The sequence below is a fragment of the Grampus griseus genome, assembly GCF_964374135.1.
Source record: "Grampus griseus genome assembly, chromosome: 14".
Classification (NCBI taxonomy): domain Eukaryota; kingdom Metazoa; phylum Chordata; class Mammalia; order Artiodactyla; family Delphinidae; genus Grampus; species Grampus griseus.
The window spans coordinates 35,833,994-35,854,593 of NC_139008.1; the positions used below are offsets into that span (position 1 = coordinate 35,833,994).

Genomic DNA, 20,600 nt, shown 5'->3' on the forward strand with positions numbered 1-20,600 from the left:
CGCCCGGCGGCTCCGGGGCGCGGGGTTGGCCCCGGAGGCCGGGAGGGGCGGTGCGGCCGGGTCAGGACCCGCTAGACGAGCCGCGCCAACGGGGGCGGCCGCAGCGCCGCGGGATCCGCAAACTTGCGCCGGGCCTCGCAGCCCGCCCGCCGCCAGCGGAGCAGCAGAGCGCGAGGGCGCCGGGCGCGGGGCGGGGGCGGGGGTCCGGCCGCCGGCCTTGAAGCGGCCGAGGCGCCGCTCTGTGCGCAGCATGAGGGGCCCGCGGCCGCCGCCGGGAGAGCTGTGTTTGCGAGAGCGGCCCGCGGCGTGAGAGGGCTCGGCTGGACTTTCCCTCCGGAGCCGGCGGCGGAGCAGGCGAGTGCGCGCGTAGGAAACGCACCGCGGGCTCGGGCGGCGCTGGACGGGCGCGGGGGCGGCCGCCGCTCGGACCCCCGTGTGTTCCAGGTCCGGCCCCGGTGGCTGCGGTTGGCCTCGAGGGGGGACGGTGGAGTGGCGCTCAGACATTACCCGGTTGTTGTGAGCAGACGGTGCCTTTCCCAGTAGACCGCCGGGGCCCCCACTTAGGAAACCGGTAGAGCTCGTGGCCTTCAGGTGTGCGTACCTGCAGGAACAGATGCCAGTGTAACTCTGGTTGTCTCGCTGATAGGTTCCGGTGACCCCGGCCGGGAGGCTTCCGAGCGCTCGGCAACATGGCTTCCCCGCCCCACCAACAGCTGCTGCAGCACTACAGCACCGAGGTGAGTTGTGACTCCAGCGGAGACAGCAACAGCGTGAGGGTCAAAATCAACCCCAAGCAGCTGTCCTCCAACAGCCACCCGAAACACTGCAAGTACAGCATCTCCTCCAGCTGTAGCAGCTCCGGGGACTCAGGGGGCGTCCCCCGGAGAATGGGCGCCGGAGGCCGCCTGCGCAGGAAAAAGAAGCTGCCTCAGCTGTTCGAGAGGGCCTCCAGCCGGTGGTGGGACCCCAAATTCGACTCCATGAACCTGGAGGAGGCTTGCATGGAGCGCTGCTTCCCGCAGACCCAGCGCCGCTTCCGGTATGCGCTCTTCTACATTGGCTTCGCGTGCCTTCTCTGGAGCATCTATTTTGGGGTCCACATGAGATCCAAACTGACTGTCATGGTAGCCCCTGCTCTGTGCTTCCTCGTGGTGTGTGTGGGCTTTTTTCTGTTTACCTTCACCAAGCTGTACGCCCGGCATTACGTGTGGACCTCGCTGGTTCTTACCCTCCTGGTGTTCGCCCTGACTCTGGCTTCCCAGTTTCAGGTTTTGACGCCCTTCTCAGGACGAGTTGACAGCTTCAATCATACTCGGGCAGCCAGGCCCACAGACACTTGCTTATCTCAAGTGGGGAGCTTTTCCATGTGCATTGAAGTGCTCTTTTTGCTCTACACCGTCATGCACTTACCTTTGTACTTGAGCTTGATTTTGGGAGTGGCCTATTCTGTTCTTTTTGAGACCTTTGGCTATCATTTCCAAGACAAAGGCTGCTTCCCCTCACCTGGAGCAGAGGCCCTGCACTGGGAGCTGCTGAGCCGAGCCCTGCTGCATGTCTGCATTCACGCCATTGGGATCCACCTGTTCATCATGTCCCAGGTGAGATCCAGGAGCACCTTCCTCAAGGTGGGCCAGTCAATTATGCATGGAAAGGATCTGGAAGTGGAAAAAGCTCTGAAAGAGAGGATGATTCATTCTGTGATGCCAAGAATCATAGCTGATGACTTGATGAAGCAGGGGGACGAGGAGAGCGAGAATTCTGTCAAAAGGCATGCCACCTCCAGCCCCAAGAACAGGAAGAAAAAGTCTTCCATACAGAAACCCCCTATTGCCTTCCGCCCATTCAAAATGCAGCAGATCGAAGAAGTCAGTATTTTATTCGCAGATATTGTGGGCTTCACCAAGATGAGTGCCAATAAGTCCGCCCATGCCCTGGTGGGGCTCCTCAATGATCTGTTCGGCCGCTTCGACCGGTTGTGCGAGGAGACCAAGTGTGAGAAAATCAGCACTCTGGGAGACTGCTACTATTGTGTGGCCGGGTGTCCCGAGCCTCGGGCCGACCATGCCTACTGCTGCATTGAAATGGGCTTGGGCATGATAAGGGCTATCGAGCAGTTCTGCCAAGAGAAGAAAGAGATGGTGAACATGCGCGTTGGGGTTCACACGGGGACTGTCTTGTGCGGCATCTTGGGCATGAGGAGGTTTAAATTCGACGTGTGGTCCAATGATGTGAACTTGGCCAATCTCATGGAGCAGCTGGGAGTGGCTGGCAAGGTTCACATTTCCGAGGCCACTGCAAAATACCTAGATGACCGGTACGAAATGGAAGATGGGAAGGTTACTGAACGCCTCGGCCAGAACGTTGTTGCTGACCAGTTGAAAGGTATGTGCATTTCTTTGCCTTGTCATCTCCTTCCCCAATCCCATTTGTGTTGGAAAAACAAAACAGTCTTTTTCCACTGTCAGCATCTGGAGGCAGATCAGTCGTTCTCGGACACCTTATCATGGGGGCATCTCAGGACCAGTGGGACTTTTCCCCCAGTGAGTGAGGTATCACAGATCTGTTCACACCCTGACAGTGCTGACATAGATGACACCTTTATTTGAAGGAAGGAGAACTTTGACAATATGTATCCTGCCAGTCGGCTGTTAATGTTTCTGAGATTCTGGGGCAGGTCTGATGAGTGTAAGGGGATTGGAGCCTTTCAGTGGTCAAAACTTTGAAACACCATAAGAAATTGCCTTTGTGATCCATTTGGTCACCCTGAAGCCCCATCAAAACGTTTTTCTATGCCTTTTTCCAAAAATGTGAAGAATAAAACTTTTCTCCTCTCTGGGCCTCACTTTGCTGGGATAAGGAAGTCGGCTCAGCCCTGCAAGACCCTTGAGAATTAGATGAAATTATGTACCCCTAAGTGCACACTGCCTTTTGCCTAGCTCTCTTTTTTTAAAATGTTTGCATTTTCAGCTTTCATTTATTTAACAATGCTTTCTTATCATGGTATTTGTCTTACCTTATAGACTGCAGCATTTTAGAATATTGAACTTCTCAGACCACCAGGTGATTTGAAAGTTTAGACCCCCTCCCCCAACCCCTCAGATGTGTCCCTGTCTTAAGCTCCTTACTGCTATTCTTTATGTTTTCACTGAGCTGCTTCTTTTATTTTATTTTTCTTTTATTTTCACTTAGGGCAAAAATCTTTGAGGTCTGGGAAATGATGTATAAGTAAGTGGGATCAAAAGTAAGAATTCTAAATAACATCCTCTCCCATCCTTTTTTAAAATTGTCCTTATATTTTACTAAAGTCTTCTGGATTGAGGGGAACATCTATTTTGGAAGTATGTAGAGAAAATAACATTAATTTTTAAAAAGCCAACATTTGTAAAGCTGTATTGTGTTTTGTGGTGCCCCCACGTTGCATAATTACACAGTGAAAAGCCCCAGGGAATGGAATCCTCAGAAGGAGAAGTAACAGCTTAAATCAGAGACAGGAGAAGTAATAGTGTAAATCAGCCCTGGTAAGTGATTGAGTTTGAGGGCCTGGGTAAATTGTCAGCCTTGACACAGTCCCGTGTGCTCAGTTGATATTTTCTTTCTCTGCTTGTGATCGGAGTTCCATGTCATTTACTTATCTATTATCTGGTGAGGGTGCTTTATTCTTATCCTAATTTTTCTTTATTCTGTTAATTTTGCCAACAGTTGAAGAATTTGTGGGTAGAGTAGAAATATATTTTCACTTCATAATTCTCTCTGCCTCAAGAGCTTGCAAGGCTACATTGATGAGGTCAGAAACTATACTTTGTAGTTCGCTTAAGAGATTCTGCTGTGACAAGTGTCTTCCTTTGCAGGAGGGTGTCTCTTGCTCTGGAATCTGGAGGTGCCAGTGGAGTGGGGTGCGGATGTAATCCCTGCTTGACATTTTGGCACCTTTGGGATCTGAGTGTCTCAGGCTCTGTCCTCAGGGGTTGTGGGACAGATTCCAGAGAATGGAGCAGCGCTGTACTACATTAGATTAAGTATGACAATGATAGCAGTTTTGTAAGTGGTGCTTTGAACAGTGTATTACTTGAATTTCAAAAATAAAAACAGATGTAATCATTAAGTATGTCTGGAAATTGCCAGGTCTTTGATTCTTTGGCAATACCCATTTTTGTTAATTTATGTGTAATTTTATTTTCAACTTACAGATCAAAGGTCTCAAAGACACTGACCAAAAAAAAAAAAAAGAAAAGCCAGAATGAGTTTGTTGATTTTTAGGAAAAACTCACATAGTGTAAATTTCGTAAATTAACCTTTTCTTTAAATTTGTGTACACTGTATATTTATAAGGAAAAGTTTTAGCACTGGATGGGATATGGGGAAGGATAGAAGGCTTAGCTTAACCAGTGATTTTTTGGTATGATATTCTTTCCTTTAACAGTTTCCCTGAGACCATGATTTTTGCTTTATTCAGCACATTTTGAAAACCTCTGGACGGGACCCCAGTAATAGAGGATGTCTACACAACTTCCTGACCTTTTTTGAAACTGCACAGTTCAATTTTCCTGACATTGTACAAATCTGCTCAGTTGAGATGATAGCATAGTTTGTAGAAGACCCTTTTCATACAGAGGGCTAAGGTTATATACATAAGATTCCTTTTAGCCCATCTTTGGGTTTGTGGCAGATATTTTTCTCTACGCAGTGTTGGCAGTTTTGTCCTTTTGTCCCCTTTTCTGATCTTGGGGTTAAAAATAACCAGTAGAGGATTCTGTAGAAATGAATATCCATTGAATAAACTGGGGATTCCAGCACTAGCCTGGCAGTGTGAAAGGAAGCTGCCGCTCTGTAATTTGTCTGAACAGGCTTTGTGGGAAGTGGACTTTCATCATTTCTGCACATTCACTCACCTCGAGAACATCTTTGTTGTGCTTTCACGGCGCCTGGCCCCATAGACGCACAGGTGGAGTCGTGATGGTTTGTGACTTGGGGGAGCTCGAGGGTATAAACATCGTCGAGTCCAGAGGTGGGAATACAGTAGAGAGGTGCACGCACCTGGGGGGTCTTGGGTCGAGCAGTGGCTTTCCAGTGGATAAAAGAAGGACATTCGGTGCAGAGGAGGAAGCGTGGGCAAAGGCTTGGGGTTACGTTTCTTGGTGGACTGGGCAGTTTAAGTAGTTCATCAGGACAAGGAAGACTGCGATTACCTGGGAAGGAGTTTGGATTCCATCCTGTAGGTAATGGGTAGCCACTGATGGGCTTTGAGCAGGAAGCTTAGGTGATCTGATTTGCAATTTGAGAAAGTTTACTCTTTCAGTTCTAGGGAATGTGAGTTGGTGATTAGTGAGCTGTTTCAGTAAATCCCAGGCAGAGGCAATAGTGGCTTAGACCAAGGTAACAGCAGTGGTAGTGGAGATGAGGGGATAGATGTGAGCAGCAGTAAGATCAGCTGGATTGGATTTATAACCGTATTTAAACAGATGACGGGGGCAGGCAAGGGGCTTGATTCTTTGAACCGGAAATGGCTTTTCAAGTTTCTGGAATTGACATGGGGACAGTTTGACATCAGTCATGGGTGAGAGGCCTTTGAAGTTTCTGTGGTGTGAATGGAAAATGCAGAATCAAGTTGTAGAATATGAAATAGGCCAGGAGCCCCTGGCTTGTCCATTCATTCATTCAACAGATAATTTATTTTGTTTTGGGCACATTTCTAGGTGCTGGGGATACAGCAGTGAACAAAACACCAAAATTTCTGCCCTCGTGGTGATTCTGTTCTAAAAGGATGATCAGACAATAAACAAGTAAAAGATAAAGTTTGTGTGTGAAATTTTAGAGAGGGTGCCCAATCACTTAGAGAGAAGGTTGAAAGAATTTTCAGCACAGGACTAGGATTTTGGAAATGATCCAGAAAGTGAGGGGCAATTATTATTAAAGATTAGGAAGAAATAGTCTGATTTGAGTGATGGGAAGAAGGATCCTTTCACACTATTTGGGACATACCACCGGGCCCATGAGGGTACTGGCTGTTCCGTTCTGTCTTGGGCCACAAGCAAAAAGGTGAGGAGTGTTGTCTAGAACTGTTAGTTTTTCCTTTCATAGGTAGAGAGTCACAAAGAAAGTGAAACTGTCAGAAAATACAGTCATATTTTCTCTTAAATACTAGGAAGATAAAACGAAGGTGCACAGTCATTCCAAATCGACACCAACACTCATGTATTTGTAGAAGGGAATGTCGAGGCTACTGCATTGTTAGGTGCAGAAACAAAACAAGACTTCCCCCCCAAACCAAGCTTTTAGCTCGGGGAAAGATCTGTTGATGTGCATTGGTAGAGATGGTTACCCACTGGCCACCTCAGTGACCGAGCCCTTCACCATGTGCTGATGGGTGGCACTTGGAAGAGTCCCTGTCTAGCCCCTGTCTGGGGCCACTCCTCAAACTGACAGTGGACAGACATACTTGGCGCTTCAGCTTTTGCCAGCAGCTGTCCCAAACTGGAAGTCTGGGCTCCCTGGTTCCCTGCCAGCTACAGCTAGGAACCCTGGCTACACACTAGTTTAGGGTGCAGTTTGCTTGCTCAAATGCACCCCTGGCTTCAACTGGTAGCTTGGATAGCTTGTAACCCTTGCCACGGTAGTGCTTGCCCACAGCTGACCGCTTGGTGTCTGCTCTTAAGTCATGTTGAAGAGAAACTCCCTGCTCACCTGCGTCCTTGCACCGACTCGCTTGTGCACGTCGAAACAGCCTCTCGAGTAACAAGGGGCAGAGATAAGATGAAGCAGAAAATTTGGCTTGACATCTGGGATCGGAGACGACAAACAGCTGTGGAGTCGGTGCTCAGGCAGCCCCCGATGACCGTTTATTCAGGCTCCTTCAGACCAAATTATGTGGCTTCCAGAGGAGCACACAGCTGTTAATTCTTTTTTTTTTTTAATATTTATTGATTGATGGATGGATGGATGGATGGCTGTGCGCGGGCTTTCTCTGAGTTGCGGTGAGCGGGGGCTACTCTTCGTTGCGGTGTGCGCTTCTCCTTGTGGTGGCTTCTCTTGTTGCGCAGCACGGGCTCCAGGTGCGCAGGCTTCAGTAGTTGTGGCTCAGGGGCTCTAGAGCGCAGGCTCAGTACTGTGGCACACAGGCTTAGTGCACCCGTGCTCCGCGGCATGTGGGATCTTCCCGGACCTGGGCTCGAATCCGTGTCCCCTGCATTAGCAGGTGGATTCTTAACCACTGCGCCACCAGGGAGGTACCCCCCCGCCCCAAGCTGTTAATCCTGAGGACCAGCTTTTGAGTAGAATTAGCCTTTGGCAAAGAAAGTTAAGGGAATGGTTCCCTGAATTTCAGGTGGAATGAAGCAGGGAGGATAATCTTTTCAGGTAGAATAACTAAGAAGGAAAAATTAAAAAGAAGCAAGTAGAATAAGTAAAGAAATTTTGGGGTTCTCATTTACTAGCCAGCCTTCAAATAATAATTGTATTTCTACTTACTGGTTAGTGTCGCCTATGTACTTTGCTGTGGAATAATAATCTTGAAAAGAACACAGTGAATTTTCTATCGTGTGTGCACATGTGCTTAAATTTTCGTCTCTCTGTTGATTGGTGACTTAATTGGTATTTCTGTTTGGATTTCGATATTGTGAGAGTATAGTCATTCCACATACACACATAATAAATATTTACCATGTTAGCCATTTAGCCATTTTTAAGCCTGTCAGCTGGATTTTCTTAACTGCTTTGGCCTTCAGTCTGTTGCACTATGTTGAAGAATGTGTGGAAAATCTGGCTCTCAGAGATATATAATTGGAAAGTGGAGGAGCATTTTGATAGCTGTTTTAGACAATTGTGGATGTTTTTCTTTGATACTGTACCAACATCCAAGAAGTGGTAGTTTCTTAAGGGTTAGTTGCAATATGGAATCTGAAATCCTACTAATCAGTTTTTTCGTCTGCTATCAAAACCCCGTTGGATTTTTTTTTTTTTTTTTTTTTTTGCAGTACGCGGGCCTCTCACTGTTGTGGCCTCTCCCGTTGCGGAGCACAGGCTCCAGACGCGCAGGCTCAGCGGCCATGGCTCACGGGCCCAGCCGATCCGTGGCATGTGGGATCTTCCCAGACCGGGGCACGAACCCGTGTCCCCTGCATCGGCAGGTGGACTCTCAACCACTGCGCCACCAGGGAAGCCCCCGTTGGATTTTTAAACGAACCTTTCCCCGGGTGTGATTTTCTAACGTCATGTATTGGTCATTTGGAAAATTATGGTTTCTTGAGTTATGCAGATCTTCCAAATGTTGACAGAAGCGAAGTCTTTAAATATGGGGACGATGTCAGCTTCACAGTGGCAGATAAAAGCTTTCCAAAATTCTGGTTTTCACTTGAAAGTTTGAGTTTCATCCTTGGCAACAAATACTGTCAGTTGTTTTCCTTGAAGCGACAGACTCATTTCATTCATTTTTCAGGAACGGTCTGCCAGATACTCAAGTCTGAGTGACCATAGTCTGTCTGTGGGTCAAGTATAAACGATGTTCCATCAAAAAAGCAGCTAGTTCAGCTTGCAGCCCAAACAGGTGTGCAGATGCTTTTGGTGACAACCAATCACGTCAGTGCTCTGGGCGGTGCTGTTCCCATGTCATCCCACAGAACGTTAAAGGGACACACACTCAAGATTGAACACAATTATTCGATTTTACTGCTTCATCAGAGGACATTCTTAAGTGCAAATGACCGTTTTTTCCTTCTGCAAGTGTGTGGTGAGACAGAGCTCACTGATGACTAGCACAGTTTAGTCAGGCACCAGCAGTCTTAACCACCTTTGCTTTTGTACCATCAAGGCCAATGTCAACACTGAGAAAGGCAAATAATGTCTTAGTGTTATTATGAAAATAGTTTTGATCTCACAGATACCCGGTAGAAGTCTTAGGGACCCATGAGGGTCTGCACACCGCACTTTCAGAACTGCTTCCCTAAATGGTAAGATAGGAAGAGTGAGGGTTTTGTACCTACTCCTCAAACACACATTCTCATGTAGATGGGACAGTTCACACTGGAATTAGGATAGACGTGTGACATTTATTGTGGAAGTAGCAAGTGACTTCAGTTCATACATTTCCTTTTTCTCAAAAAAATCCTTTGTGATTCTGCCAGATCTCTGCTGCTGGTGTTGAGGCGTCAGGATGAAGACTGTCAACTTTGTTTTTTGATTTATTTTTGCCGGGCTCCACCTTTGGCAGAATAGTATAGCGGTCCTGTGCGTGGGTTTTGGTTTCCCATACATTTGGATTCATTTCTCATTTCTGAACTGTGGAACCTTGGGCAAGCTAGGAATGATAGCTCCTCCGTCAGAGGCCTGTTGGGAGACTCAAACGAGATGATTATTCAAGTAAAGCACTTATTAGCATAGTGACTTGATTGCAACAGGCGTTCAATAAATAATAACCAACTCTTCTGCCTGGGGAGTCACGTTTTGTACTGCACTCAAGGGTGTTTCTTTTTTCTGGCACTCTGTTTGGTGCACATCTTGCATAACTGGGTACTGAAACCCAGAACACACCAGGGACTGTGATTGTGTCAGTTTCTCGAATGAAAAAGGGCAAGTGTCCAAAATACAGAACACCAATAACTTGCCCTAGTTAAACTGTAGCTGCCAGGTTTGGTAGCTTCTTTACTGAAAAACTCTAGGGAGTTTAGGCAGTATTATTCTTGGGCTGCTTCTGGTCCCCAGAGCTTAGAGGTACTTAAGATGATGTGACCCTTGATAGTTGAGAAATTATGGGAAAATCTTTAGCTTTGGGACTCTGGAGATATTGGACGACGTTTACACCAGAGTAGTTAGTTATTCAGCTCTACTGTATTCTGCTGTAAACTCATTTATTTATTAAATAAGTATCAAGTGAGTTTCTACTATTTGTGAGGCCTGGACTAGGTTCTGGAGATAGAGCTCTGTGCCCTCTTAGACCCTACAGCCTAGAAGGGAAAGTAGACATTAATCAAATAATCACCTAAACAAATGCTCTATACAAAAAGGGCTGGAGATAGGGAGACTTACTATCTCCATTTTATAGGTGAGGGAACTGAAGCACAGAGAGGTTAAGTAACTTGCAATGGTCACACAGCTAGAAGAAGCTACTAAGTGGTGGAGCCAATATTTAATCCCAAAGGACTGTATTAGAAAACATTGGTCCCCGCTTCATAGAAATTGTTTTAAGGATTAAAAGAGAAAATAATATTAAGTACTTAGAAAAGTACTCAGCACATAGTAACTCTCCGTAGAGATTAGATTCACCAAATAGCGTTACTGAAAGTGGGGACAGTTTTCTTAGTAGCAGCAACAACAGAAAAAAACCTATACCTTTCTTCGTTCAGCTCTTTCCTGTTCAATGTTTTCAGGCACGTTGTTATCTCAGTCATTGTGAAATCTTAGGATCTTGGGGACTGTGTATGTTGAGAAGTTTGTGTACTATTTCCTTGATTCTTTCCCGTTATCCTCCAGGTTTCAGGCTGAGTTGGTTTCTTAACATCTTGTGAAGGTGACCAGTGGCTTTTTTCAAGAATCAATATAAACTCTTGGATTTTAGCTTCTTTGGTGTATTTCCCTCCATTACAGATATCATTTTTCTTTTTTTTGATGCTCAGATTGTCCTGTCTTGGGCCCTGAGAACCCTTTCCAGTTGGCCCCTGAATCCTTTTCATACAAACTGGCAGTGTTTGTACTCATCGAGTAACATTTTTATGGAGTAGAGAAATTATAGGCATTAAAATCTCATTAATTCTGTTTGTCTGGTATGTTTGTTTAGCGAGACTGAGGTAAGGTTTACCCTCTTTTTTGAAAAGAAAATTAACACTATATGCATGTTTGTATGAAGAAAGAGCACTGCTGAACAAATGGTTTGTGCTTTTTCAAGCTCCTCAGCAGCTTTAATTTACATTCTTACAATTGACAATTATAGAGCAATGCAGCATATCTGTCTCTGGTATCTTCCCACTAATGCCTGTTGAGGGACAGGTGCCTGTGAATGTTGGTAAATAAGGATAAAGAACAATAAAATGAAAGAAATGAAAGAAATCCTAGACCAAAATGTAGATCACTTGTTTGCAGACTGAAGTGTGCCCCCAGCCCGTCGAGCCCCATCCCCCAGGACAGCTGTGAAGGGTTCCAGGAGGCCCAACTTCAGGAATCCCCTTCACAGGAACCTTGTTCTGAATAGTGATTCCTGGAATGACTGCCCTGCCACTCTCCTTTCTGTCTTGTATAATGTGCATTTGACTTACTTATTTTGTTTCTGATCTGTCTCCACCCCACTGGAATGTGTCTTGAGAGCAGGAATGTTTGCACATTTTATTTACTGCTGTATTCCTAGTGCCAGAAACATAGCTGGCATATAGCAGATGCTCAATATTTGTGACATGAATGAATGAATGAATAACCACAACCCAGACATTTACATGGAACAAACCAGAAAGGAGAGGGAAGGCAACAACTGGTTTTCCAGGAATAGTTGAGTGGTTAATTAAATAGAGGCTACTGGTAGGATCATTAAAGAACTTAGGGAAGGAGAGGGGAGAGTGCCCGGGAGTGTGAAATGGGCCCATGCGTGTGGGACAGTGGGCAGTCCCGGGCTCCCGGGCTCCTGAGTTCTTCGGGGAAGGCCGCCGGGCAGGAACTCAGAGGATTGAAAACCCAAGTGTTTATTTAGGGTTCAGGAAATATGGGGTTGAATGGCTTAGTTTACGCAATCATTTTTAAGCTTTTTAAAACGGAGATTTCAGGAAGTATATTTATCTTTAATAATGCTCCTTACAGTTCCTATTTGATTATAATTTATGCACATGGAAAGCCAGCATACCCTTTTTTCGGCAAAGCTCCAGCATAATCTTTGTGCATAATTTCCAGGATTTTTATGTAATGCTATTAAATTCTGTTCATTTTTTTTTCTCCCAAAGAAAAATGTGCTACTGAAATCAGCTTTTAGATATTTATATTTGTGTTTGAATTGTATGGGAAATATTAACTTTGGTTTTTTACCACGTAGTTTGTAGAGAGGAAGAAAACCCACATGCAGGTGATTTATATTCTTGTTTATGGATATCAACATACAATATCCCGTTAAGACTTTGACATTTTAAGTGAAAGAGACTATTGCGCATTGATTTAGTTCTGCCCTATTAAGTGTTAACGTCTCAAGTGTGGATTATACTGCATTCTGTAACTTCATAAACGAGTTCTTTTCCCCATGAGAAATGCTTCTTGTGGTCATTAATGTTAATTTTTGTTTTGTGAATGAGCTGTCTAAAACCAGGGAAGGGTGATGTTCTGAAAGAAAAGTACTTTTATAGAATTATTGTTTGAAAAAATAAATTTGTTCAGTAGATTAGCTTTTCATCTTGAGATGTTTTCTCCACTAACTAGTTAAACACTTTCGGGAAAATAATTTAATCTCTCTGTCTCAGTTTCTTCCTGTTTGTAAAACGTAAAGTTTGAACTAGATGCGCTTTAAATCCCCCACCCTTCTCTAAGAATAGCTGAGCTTCTGTGACTGGAACATAGTACGCGTTCTTCATATGAAAAACTGGTTTCTTCTTCATTCATTTGTTTAAACTGTGAACCCTTATTTAGATAAATTTAGCACATGGAAACTCAGATTTACCTAACCGCTAAATTGCGGGGCATGGTGAAATTCTTAATGTTCTAAAGGATTCTTTACTTCCTTTAAATATAAGTAAGTAAGATGGAGTTATAGAAGTATAATTTACACATTTTTAAAATCACATTTGTTATATAAAGCCAGGGTATCATTAGAGGAAACCCATTTTATTTTGAAAGTTTGAGAACTACTTTTGAAATGGCTTGGAGAAAATGTGAAGTGATTAAATTAAAAAAATGTGCTTCAGTTTCTGTTTGAACATTACTTTGGAGAGAGATTGGAAGGTTAGTTGCCAGTAAGATGAATTTCACTTGTGTTGGCAAGTTTTTCACTGGCAGGACAGAGCAAATACTGGATTAATAATGTTCTTACTGATTATTCCGTTAATAAAAGACTCACTTGCTCCTGACGGTGAGTTCCTGGATCTGCTGACTGTATAGTTAGTATGCCAGGGTCCTATGTATTTACTGTGTAGTTAGTGTGACTTTAGTAGCCCCCAAATTAATACACCTGGAAAGTGTCTAGCTTAGGCCTCTTAATTAGGAATTAGAGGTCACCAAATGATAAAAGGAAACCCTTGGATTTAATTGTAAAGGATTTATAAAAGAAATTGAATGGTTTTCTTATCCTTTCTTACAAATAGCGAAGCATAGCAAAGCAGCTCATGGAAAGTAATATAACATTTTCTGTGATTTGCATGGCTGGAGAAACAAAGTGAAAAGGAAAAACACTCTACTTTGTTCTGAAAGACAGCGTTGACTCTGGGTACATATGTCATCTGACCTGAGAGAGAATTTCACCTCAACAAAGGCCCAACTTGTGAAACTGTAGCTTCCCTCAGAGAAACTGTTATTCACAGCCCGTTGGAGTCATATGTTTTCTACCAGCTAAGGCGACTGACTCAGTGTGTCAGTAATTGCAGGAGCACCATGCAAACAAAACATTTCAAAGGATTTTTCTGGTCTCTAACACACATTTCATAGTGACTTTCTCAGCTGGAATAACTTAATTAACTCTGTGTTCTTTCTGGCTCCTGAAAGAAATTGTGATTTATGAACACTTTCAGAGCTGATGATTCTAAGATAACAACTTTGTCCCTCTGCCATTTGAAGTTCAAATGCAAATGTTTGCTTTCATAGCTCTAGTCATGATGTTACTTTATTTAGTAGCTATTAAATTTCCAATTCCATATACTCCCCTGGAGGTGTTCCAGTTTGCACTAAGGTTTCTGTTTCTTTCAACAACATTGGTTATGGTGTGTGGAACTTTCCTGAACAAGGAATATGAACAAGGTTCTTAGAGTGGCTGATTTTAAGCTTTTCTTTTTTAAATAACAGCTCTTTTTGACATATAATTCACATACTGTACCAGTTAAAGTATGCAATTCAGTGATTTTTAGTATATTGACAGATGTGTGCACATCACCATAATCAATCTTAGAACATTTTTATCACCCCCAAATGAACCTCTGTACCCATTAGCACTCACTTCCCATTTCCACCTAAACCTCCCAGGCCCTGGCAACCACTAATCTACTTTCTGTCTCTGTGGATTTGCCTATTCTGGACGTTTCATACACATGAAATCATGCAATATGCAGCCTTTTGTGTCTGATTTCTTTCACTGAGCATATTGTTTTCAAGGTTACCTGTGTTGTAGCCTGTATCAGTACTTCATCCCTTTATTTGGTTGCATAATATTCCATTGTATGGATAGATCACATTTTGTTTATCCATTCATCAGTTGATGGAAAAGTGATTCTTTTTTCAAAATCAACAAACTGATTATTTGAAAATAAATTGAAATGATAAAAAATCTTTTATTATTTAATAATATAACTTGACTAAAATATGGCTATTTCATTTTCACTAGTGTTTAGAAGTTTTCCTGAGAGACATGATTAAATGAGATTTAATACTGAATTGTAGTTTCACATAATCAGTTTAGTTTTTTTTTTTTAACAGCTGTTCTCTTTTCTAAGCTTGATCCATGTTGATTAAATATTAAATTCTCTGATCCCCTTCCTTTCTCCCAGCCAGTTCCTGAATAGACAGCTTTGGGAGTAGCATGTGGTTGACTTTGAAACCAGCCTCATTTGATATGTTGTTAGATATAAATATCAAATATAGTATTAATAAGTCTTTCTGGATTTGTCAAGTTTTCTGAAGAGCTCAGGATTTCCCCCTTTAGTCAATCAGATGTTTTCCTGGTTAAGCAGTTTAAACATTTGGTTCTGTGTTTCTGAAATGTATAAAACACTTTTTACCTTCATAAAAATGAAATATGCCAAATAAAATTTAATTTTCTTGTTGACTCAGTTATTTTTATTGCTTGTTATTTGGCTTTTATTGATATAGCAATTTGACTATAAAAATCGGACTTTTTGCTTTATTTTAAATAAACCAAGATTATTGTTTTTCCAGTTCTTATGTTTTTAAATACTTTTTCTGCTTGCTGTCTTGCTATCAGCTTATGTAGCTATCAGTGTATGCTTTCCTATAACAGGTTTGCTCCTGGTTTTCACTTTACTCCATAAAAAAACCCCCAAATAACCAAGCTCATTAACCTTGCAGATATAGTTTCATTAAAGAGACTAAGAGTTCCGTCTTTGTGCAAGTTTTTGGTTGTCAGCTATGTTCTGAATAAGTTGCTAGGTACTGAGTTCAGATGAGTAAGATGTTATGACAGTTATTTTTATTATATTTTTAAGGGGGAGGAGAAAGGGAAATTTGAATCAAATCTGTGTCTTAGTAAATGTAGCATGTTTTCCACAAGACTGAAGTAGGTTTCTTTTGAGTGTGTAGAGATAGAAAATGGGAATTATAGATTCTATAACTAATGATGAATTAATTAGAATTCATTAACAATTCATTCTATAACTCGTTGTATTATAAAGCTAAAACGTGAATGTTAAATTTGGGAAGTATTGATTGTTGTTGAAATTTACCAGAATTTTGGGAAAGTACTTTGCAGACTTCCCCAAGAACGATCTGGTAAGAATAGCTGATTGTATAGGAAGTGTGTGCGTTGGGCATCCTCTAATACCCTGCCAAGGAAGGAGAGGCCTTATTTCTTCCTCTTTGGTTTAAGCTGAAGGTGTGCATGGGTTTGCAGCCCCCAAATTTAGTCGTCCAGCCTTTAGTATGGTGCTAGTCTGTGGTTGCTGTTTGTTTTAGGAAGGTCTGTTCTTCCTGAAGGGCCTGGCCAGGTGCCAGGCGCCCAGTGCAGGCCCAGGCGACTCCGAAGTTACCTGATCTGTGCTCGCTCCTCACGCTGCAGGTTACATTCCTGTGTCTGTCAAGCCTATGGAGGCTTCGGCCTTCTGGTTTAGTAAGACTGTTCTCTGAGGTTAAAAATTAAGGTAGATTCAATTCTTAAGAGGATGGGTTGTCAATGTCTTAATTGTCTAGTAGTTAACATGTTAATAAACGCCATGTGTGCATCATTTTTCTCTTTAGGAAAGCGTGTCGCCTAACCTGAGGAGTTCTGGTTCTGATCAAATGGGATGGGGCATGTAAGAGTGCCTGGTGCGTGGTAGGTGTTTAGCGGATGTTGGTTTTCAGCCTGCCCCCTCCCCCCAACCTGTTTCTCAAGTGTTGAAACCCATGCAATGAATGGTACCCGCCCTCCCCAGCAGCTGTGAGAAAGCGGTGGTGGGGGGGCACAGCGGGAGTGGGTGCTCTAGTGTCAGGTCCCCACCACTGAGAGTCAAGGAGGGAGTCAGATGCAGGCTTCCCTCCTATCCAGACAACTCACCTTTCGTCTTTGGTGCTCACCTGCCCTTTGCATGTGCTTCTCCCCCTGCCGTGAGCTCCAGGCACAGGGGGATCGGGATGGGGATTGTGATAAGGGAGACTGTAAAACCAGATACATGAGAAGCTGGACACAGTGTTTCACAGCACTGGGGCTGCGCAGAAAAATAGAGCAGGGTGAGGACGTAGTCACTGCTGTTCATGATTTTGTGTCTGGTGGAAGGAAGGTGCATTCATCTCTCTGAAGAGATGTTAATAAATTTTATGGCTGATTTATGACTGTGAACGCAGCACTTGAATTCCCGCTTCCCCCCTTTTACAGATAAAGAAAAATGTATTTTCATGTGTCAGGTGCTCAGTTCGTACTTCTCCACGGGGCATCCTGAGCTGCTCGCCCAGCGTCTGGGATCAGGGGTCAACATTTCTTAACGATAGTCTTTGTAAGACTGTCATGGAAAGTCCTTGGGTAGGGACTTAGGATTGATCTGAACCTGACTGGCTCCCAGTCTAAACTACAGGCCTGGTGATGCTGCCCTAATTGCTTTTATAAACTGACGCTGGGCTTCTCCTACCACATGGAGAACTTTTTAAGGGCTCTGCTCTGCCACCCACCTCCTTGCTGTAATCCAACACTTTCCTGATGTTCTGTTCACTTTTTAAAAAATTGATGTGAAATTCACATTACATAAAATTAACCATTTTAAAGTTACCAATTCATTGGCATTTAGTACATTCACAGTGTTGTACAGCCTCTAATTCCAGCACATTTTCATGGCCCCAGATGAAAACCCCATATCTGTTAAGCAGTCTCTCCCCATTCCTCCTTCTTCCCAGCACCTGACAATCACTAATCTACTCTCCGTCTCCATGCATTTGCCTACGCTGGATATTTCGTGTGAATAGATCATATGGGACCTTTTGTGTCTGGCTTCTTTCACTTAGCATAATATTTTCAAGGTTCATCCATGTTGTAGCATGTATTGGAACTTCATTTCTTTTTATGGCTGAATACTACTCCATTGTGTGGATGGACCACATTTTGTTTATCCATTCGTCTGCTCATGGATATTTAAGCTATTTCCACCTTTTGACTATTGTGAATAGTGCTGCTGTGAACCTTCTTTTTTTTTTTTTTTGAGTACATGTTTTCAGTTGTTTGGGGTATATGCCTAGGAGTGGAATTGCTGGGTCATAGAGTAACTCTATATTTAACTTTTGGACAAACCTCTGCCACTTTTTAAAATGAGAAACTTGTAAGAAGGACCCTGTTGTTAGTCACATCTGGCAATCAGATGTTTCAGCAAATGTCCTCTCAGTTGAGAGCCAAGCTCATAATAGGTAGCTATGAATGATGTATCCTGATTGAAATAATGACTTTGTTCCCTGTAAGTTGGAGTGGTATTACGATTAGGAAAAGAACTATCATGTAGATATAACATGTTTAGAGACCTTTTCTTTTTGATAAACATATGGGTTTTGGCTGTCCCCTCTGGGCTGGCATTGGATTTGGCAACTTTGGAATTGTATGTTAGATAAACAGTTGTTATCTAGGGCAAGCTTTAAAAAAGTGCTAATTAAATATTGACCAAAAAAAAAAAAAAAAAAAAAAGCCCCGAGCAGCTCTAGGAACTTTCTTGTTCAAATGAATCCAAACTGTCTAAATACAGTGTGGTAAAATTAGGCTTCCCCTCTGGTTTCCGTGGGGCTAGTGAGCCGGGGGCCTCCCATGCCGTCCGGACACTCTCCACTTGTTAACTGTCCTTCGAGCACAGGGATGTGGGATACTATCCATGGCTAGCAGTGTTCCCACGGTGCAACCTTAATATAGAACGTTTTTCTAAAAAAACATTGGCTACCGACAGTGCTCAGCTCCCAAACAAGGTCATTGGTTCATAGTTCATTTTTATTTGTTTTTATGTAGTTAAAACAAGAAGAAGTATGTGAACATGTCAGCGATATTAAGTGTCAGTACTGTTCAGGGTAGAAGAGGAGAAAAGTGAGTCTCTAATCAGAAAACTACTCTTCCTCCTTTGGGGCAAAGGAAGAGGCAGGGTCCCTCTGTGGCGACGAAGATGATGGTGGAGGCCGTGTGCTGAGAAGGTAGAGTGGGTGGGATGCTCCAGTGCCACCTCAGCCCCCACTCTGGGGAGTGGTGTCGCCTGCCCCCCCCAAGGTGTGTTTATTGGTCCCCCTGAGAAGTTGCCCTTGTGGGCAGCTTGGAACGCCCGGTAGGGCAGCTGGGTTACAATGCCTATGAGTGGATGAGCCCACACTGTGAGGCAGCCCTCGGGCCCACGGGGTTGCAGCAGATGTCATTTGCCTTCTGCTAGGATATTCTTCGAGCCTGTGGGTGGGGAGGTAAAGCTGCAGGTAAGTGGGGGCACCTCCTCCAGGGCACAGAGGGAGTGTGTAGCCTGTGTCAGGATCCCGCCAGGGAGGAACCATCCTTGAAAGCGCCTGTTACTCTGCTGCTGGGCTACATTTTGCTTTTTCTTTTTTAAGCCACATTTGTTCACATTCATTCATTAAACAAAGTTTTTGAGGGCCTGGTAGGGATTGAGGATACGAGGACGAATAAACCGTGGTCCTTGTCTCGAAACTCCCCCAGACTACACCCATCGTGCTGGTGGGGTGTGAGGTGGAGCCCCCTGCCGGGGCGGGAGCAGCCTGGCGGCTCCTCAGAAGGTCAAACAGCGTTACCATGTGACCCAGCAGTCCACTCCAGGTGTGCACCCAGAAAACCAGAAAACGTTATTCGTCGTAACAGCCACAAGGTGGAAACAATCCAGATGTCCATCCAGTGCTGAACAGATAAACAAATGTGGTCTGTCGTTAGATGGAATACTGTTCAGCCATAAAAAGGAATGAAGCACTGACACACACTACCATGTGGATGAAGCTCCCAAACATCCTGCTCAGTGAAAGAAGCCAGACACAAAAGGCTGCATATTAAAGGATATCAAGTGTCCAGAACAGGCAAATGCATAGAAACAGAAAATAAATTAGTGGTTGCCTCAGGCTGGGGGAATTGAAGGGAAAAGGAGGGTGACTGCTTATGGGTATGGGGTTTCTTTTTGAGGCAGTGAAAATGTTCTGAAATTGATTGTGGTGATGGTTGTACAACTCTGTGAATATACTAAATATCACTGAATTGTATACTATAAATGGATGAATTGTATGGTATGTGAATCGTATCTCAAAAAAGCTGTTATAGAAAACACAGAAACCTCGAAGACTAACATTAACTAACACTGACAATTAATTGGAATGTATCGTAGTACAAGGCAGTGCGATTGGAGATTGAGATTTCGTAGTTTGTCTCTGCAGGGCAGAGGGGGATGCGGTGGATGGTGCTGCTGCAGCCTCTTGGGAGAGATAGAAGTCAGACATTCAGAATCTTCATTTCCATTGGTGTTCAGAGTTGTACAAGTTTAGGAGGACTGATTCATGCTAATCATGAGACTGATATACAAGCTAGGTGCCAATGTATTACTTTACATTGGGGAATATAGTGTATTTTTCTGCGGGTAGAATATTCATATCTACTGCCCAGGGCATTTTCTCCACGAAATCAAAATATGTGGGGGGCCTAGTTAATAGGAACAAGATTGCTAAGAAGTGTAGAATAGAGTGAAGGATCTTAAAGCATGTGATGCTTTATTTAGCCATGGGGAGATCACAGTGAGTACATCTTCCAGGGCCTGGAACACTTATGTCCACTAGATTGAGTGCCTTCCCTGAACTGTGTGAAATGCTGCCAGAGCTCTTACCGTGTGTTTTCCTTAAAGAAGAGATGTCGGGGAGTTCCCTGGTTTCCTAGTGGTTAGGGTTCTGGGCTTTCACTGCTGTGGCCTGGGTTCAGTCCCTGGTCAGGGAACTGAGATCCTGCAAGCCGTGCAGCACAGCCAAAAAAAAAAAAAAAAAAAAGAAAAAGGGAAAAAAACCCACAGGAGATGTTGTAAAATAAAACAAAGCTTCACCATAAAATAGAAAACTCCTCACTTCATAAGGGATGTAAACATATGTAGAAATGCTTACAAATAAAGCCAAGGTAGTTTCAAATTAGTAGTGTGTGAGTTAATGAAGACCTAACTAAAAGTAGCTAAAAATAAAAGAATTTCTTATCTCATATAACAAGAAGTGTGGCAGTTCCAGGTTTTTAAGTCAGAGGTTTGATGACATTTTCAAGGACCCAGGTGCTGTCTGTCTTTGCTCTCTGCCATCCCTGCTGTGTG

The 20,600-nt window shown here is 43.6% G+C and overlaps 1 protein-coding gene across 2 annotated transcripts in view; it reads left to right on the top strand.

Annotated features, from left to right (window-relative positions):
* The first annotated feature begins 652 nt into the window (after positions 1–652).
* The window catches only part of ADCY9 (adenylate cyclase 9), a 132,141-nt gene continuing 112,193 nt past the window's right edge, over positions 653–20,600 (top strand). For both annotated transcript variants that reach the window (XM_082671129.1, XM_082671130.1), the window contains exon 1: positions 653–2,382. In XM_082671129.1, coding sequence (XP_082527255.1) covers positions 690–2,382 — 1,693 coding nt within the window. In that variant the 5' untranslated portion in view covers positions 653–689. The remainder of the gene's footprint in view (positions 2,383–20,600) is intronic.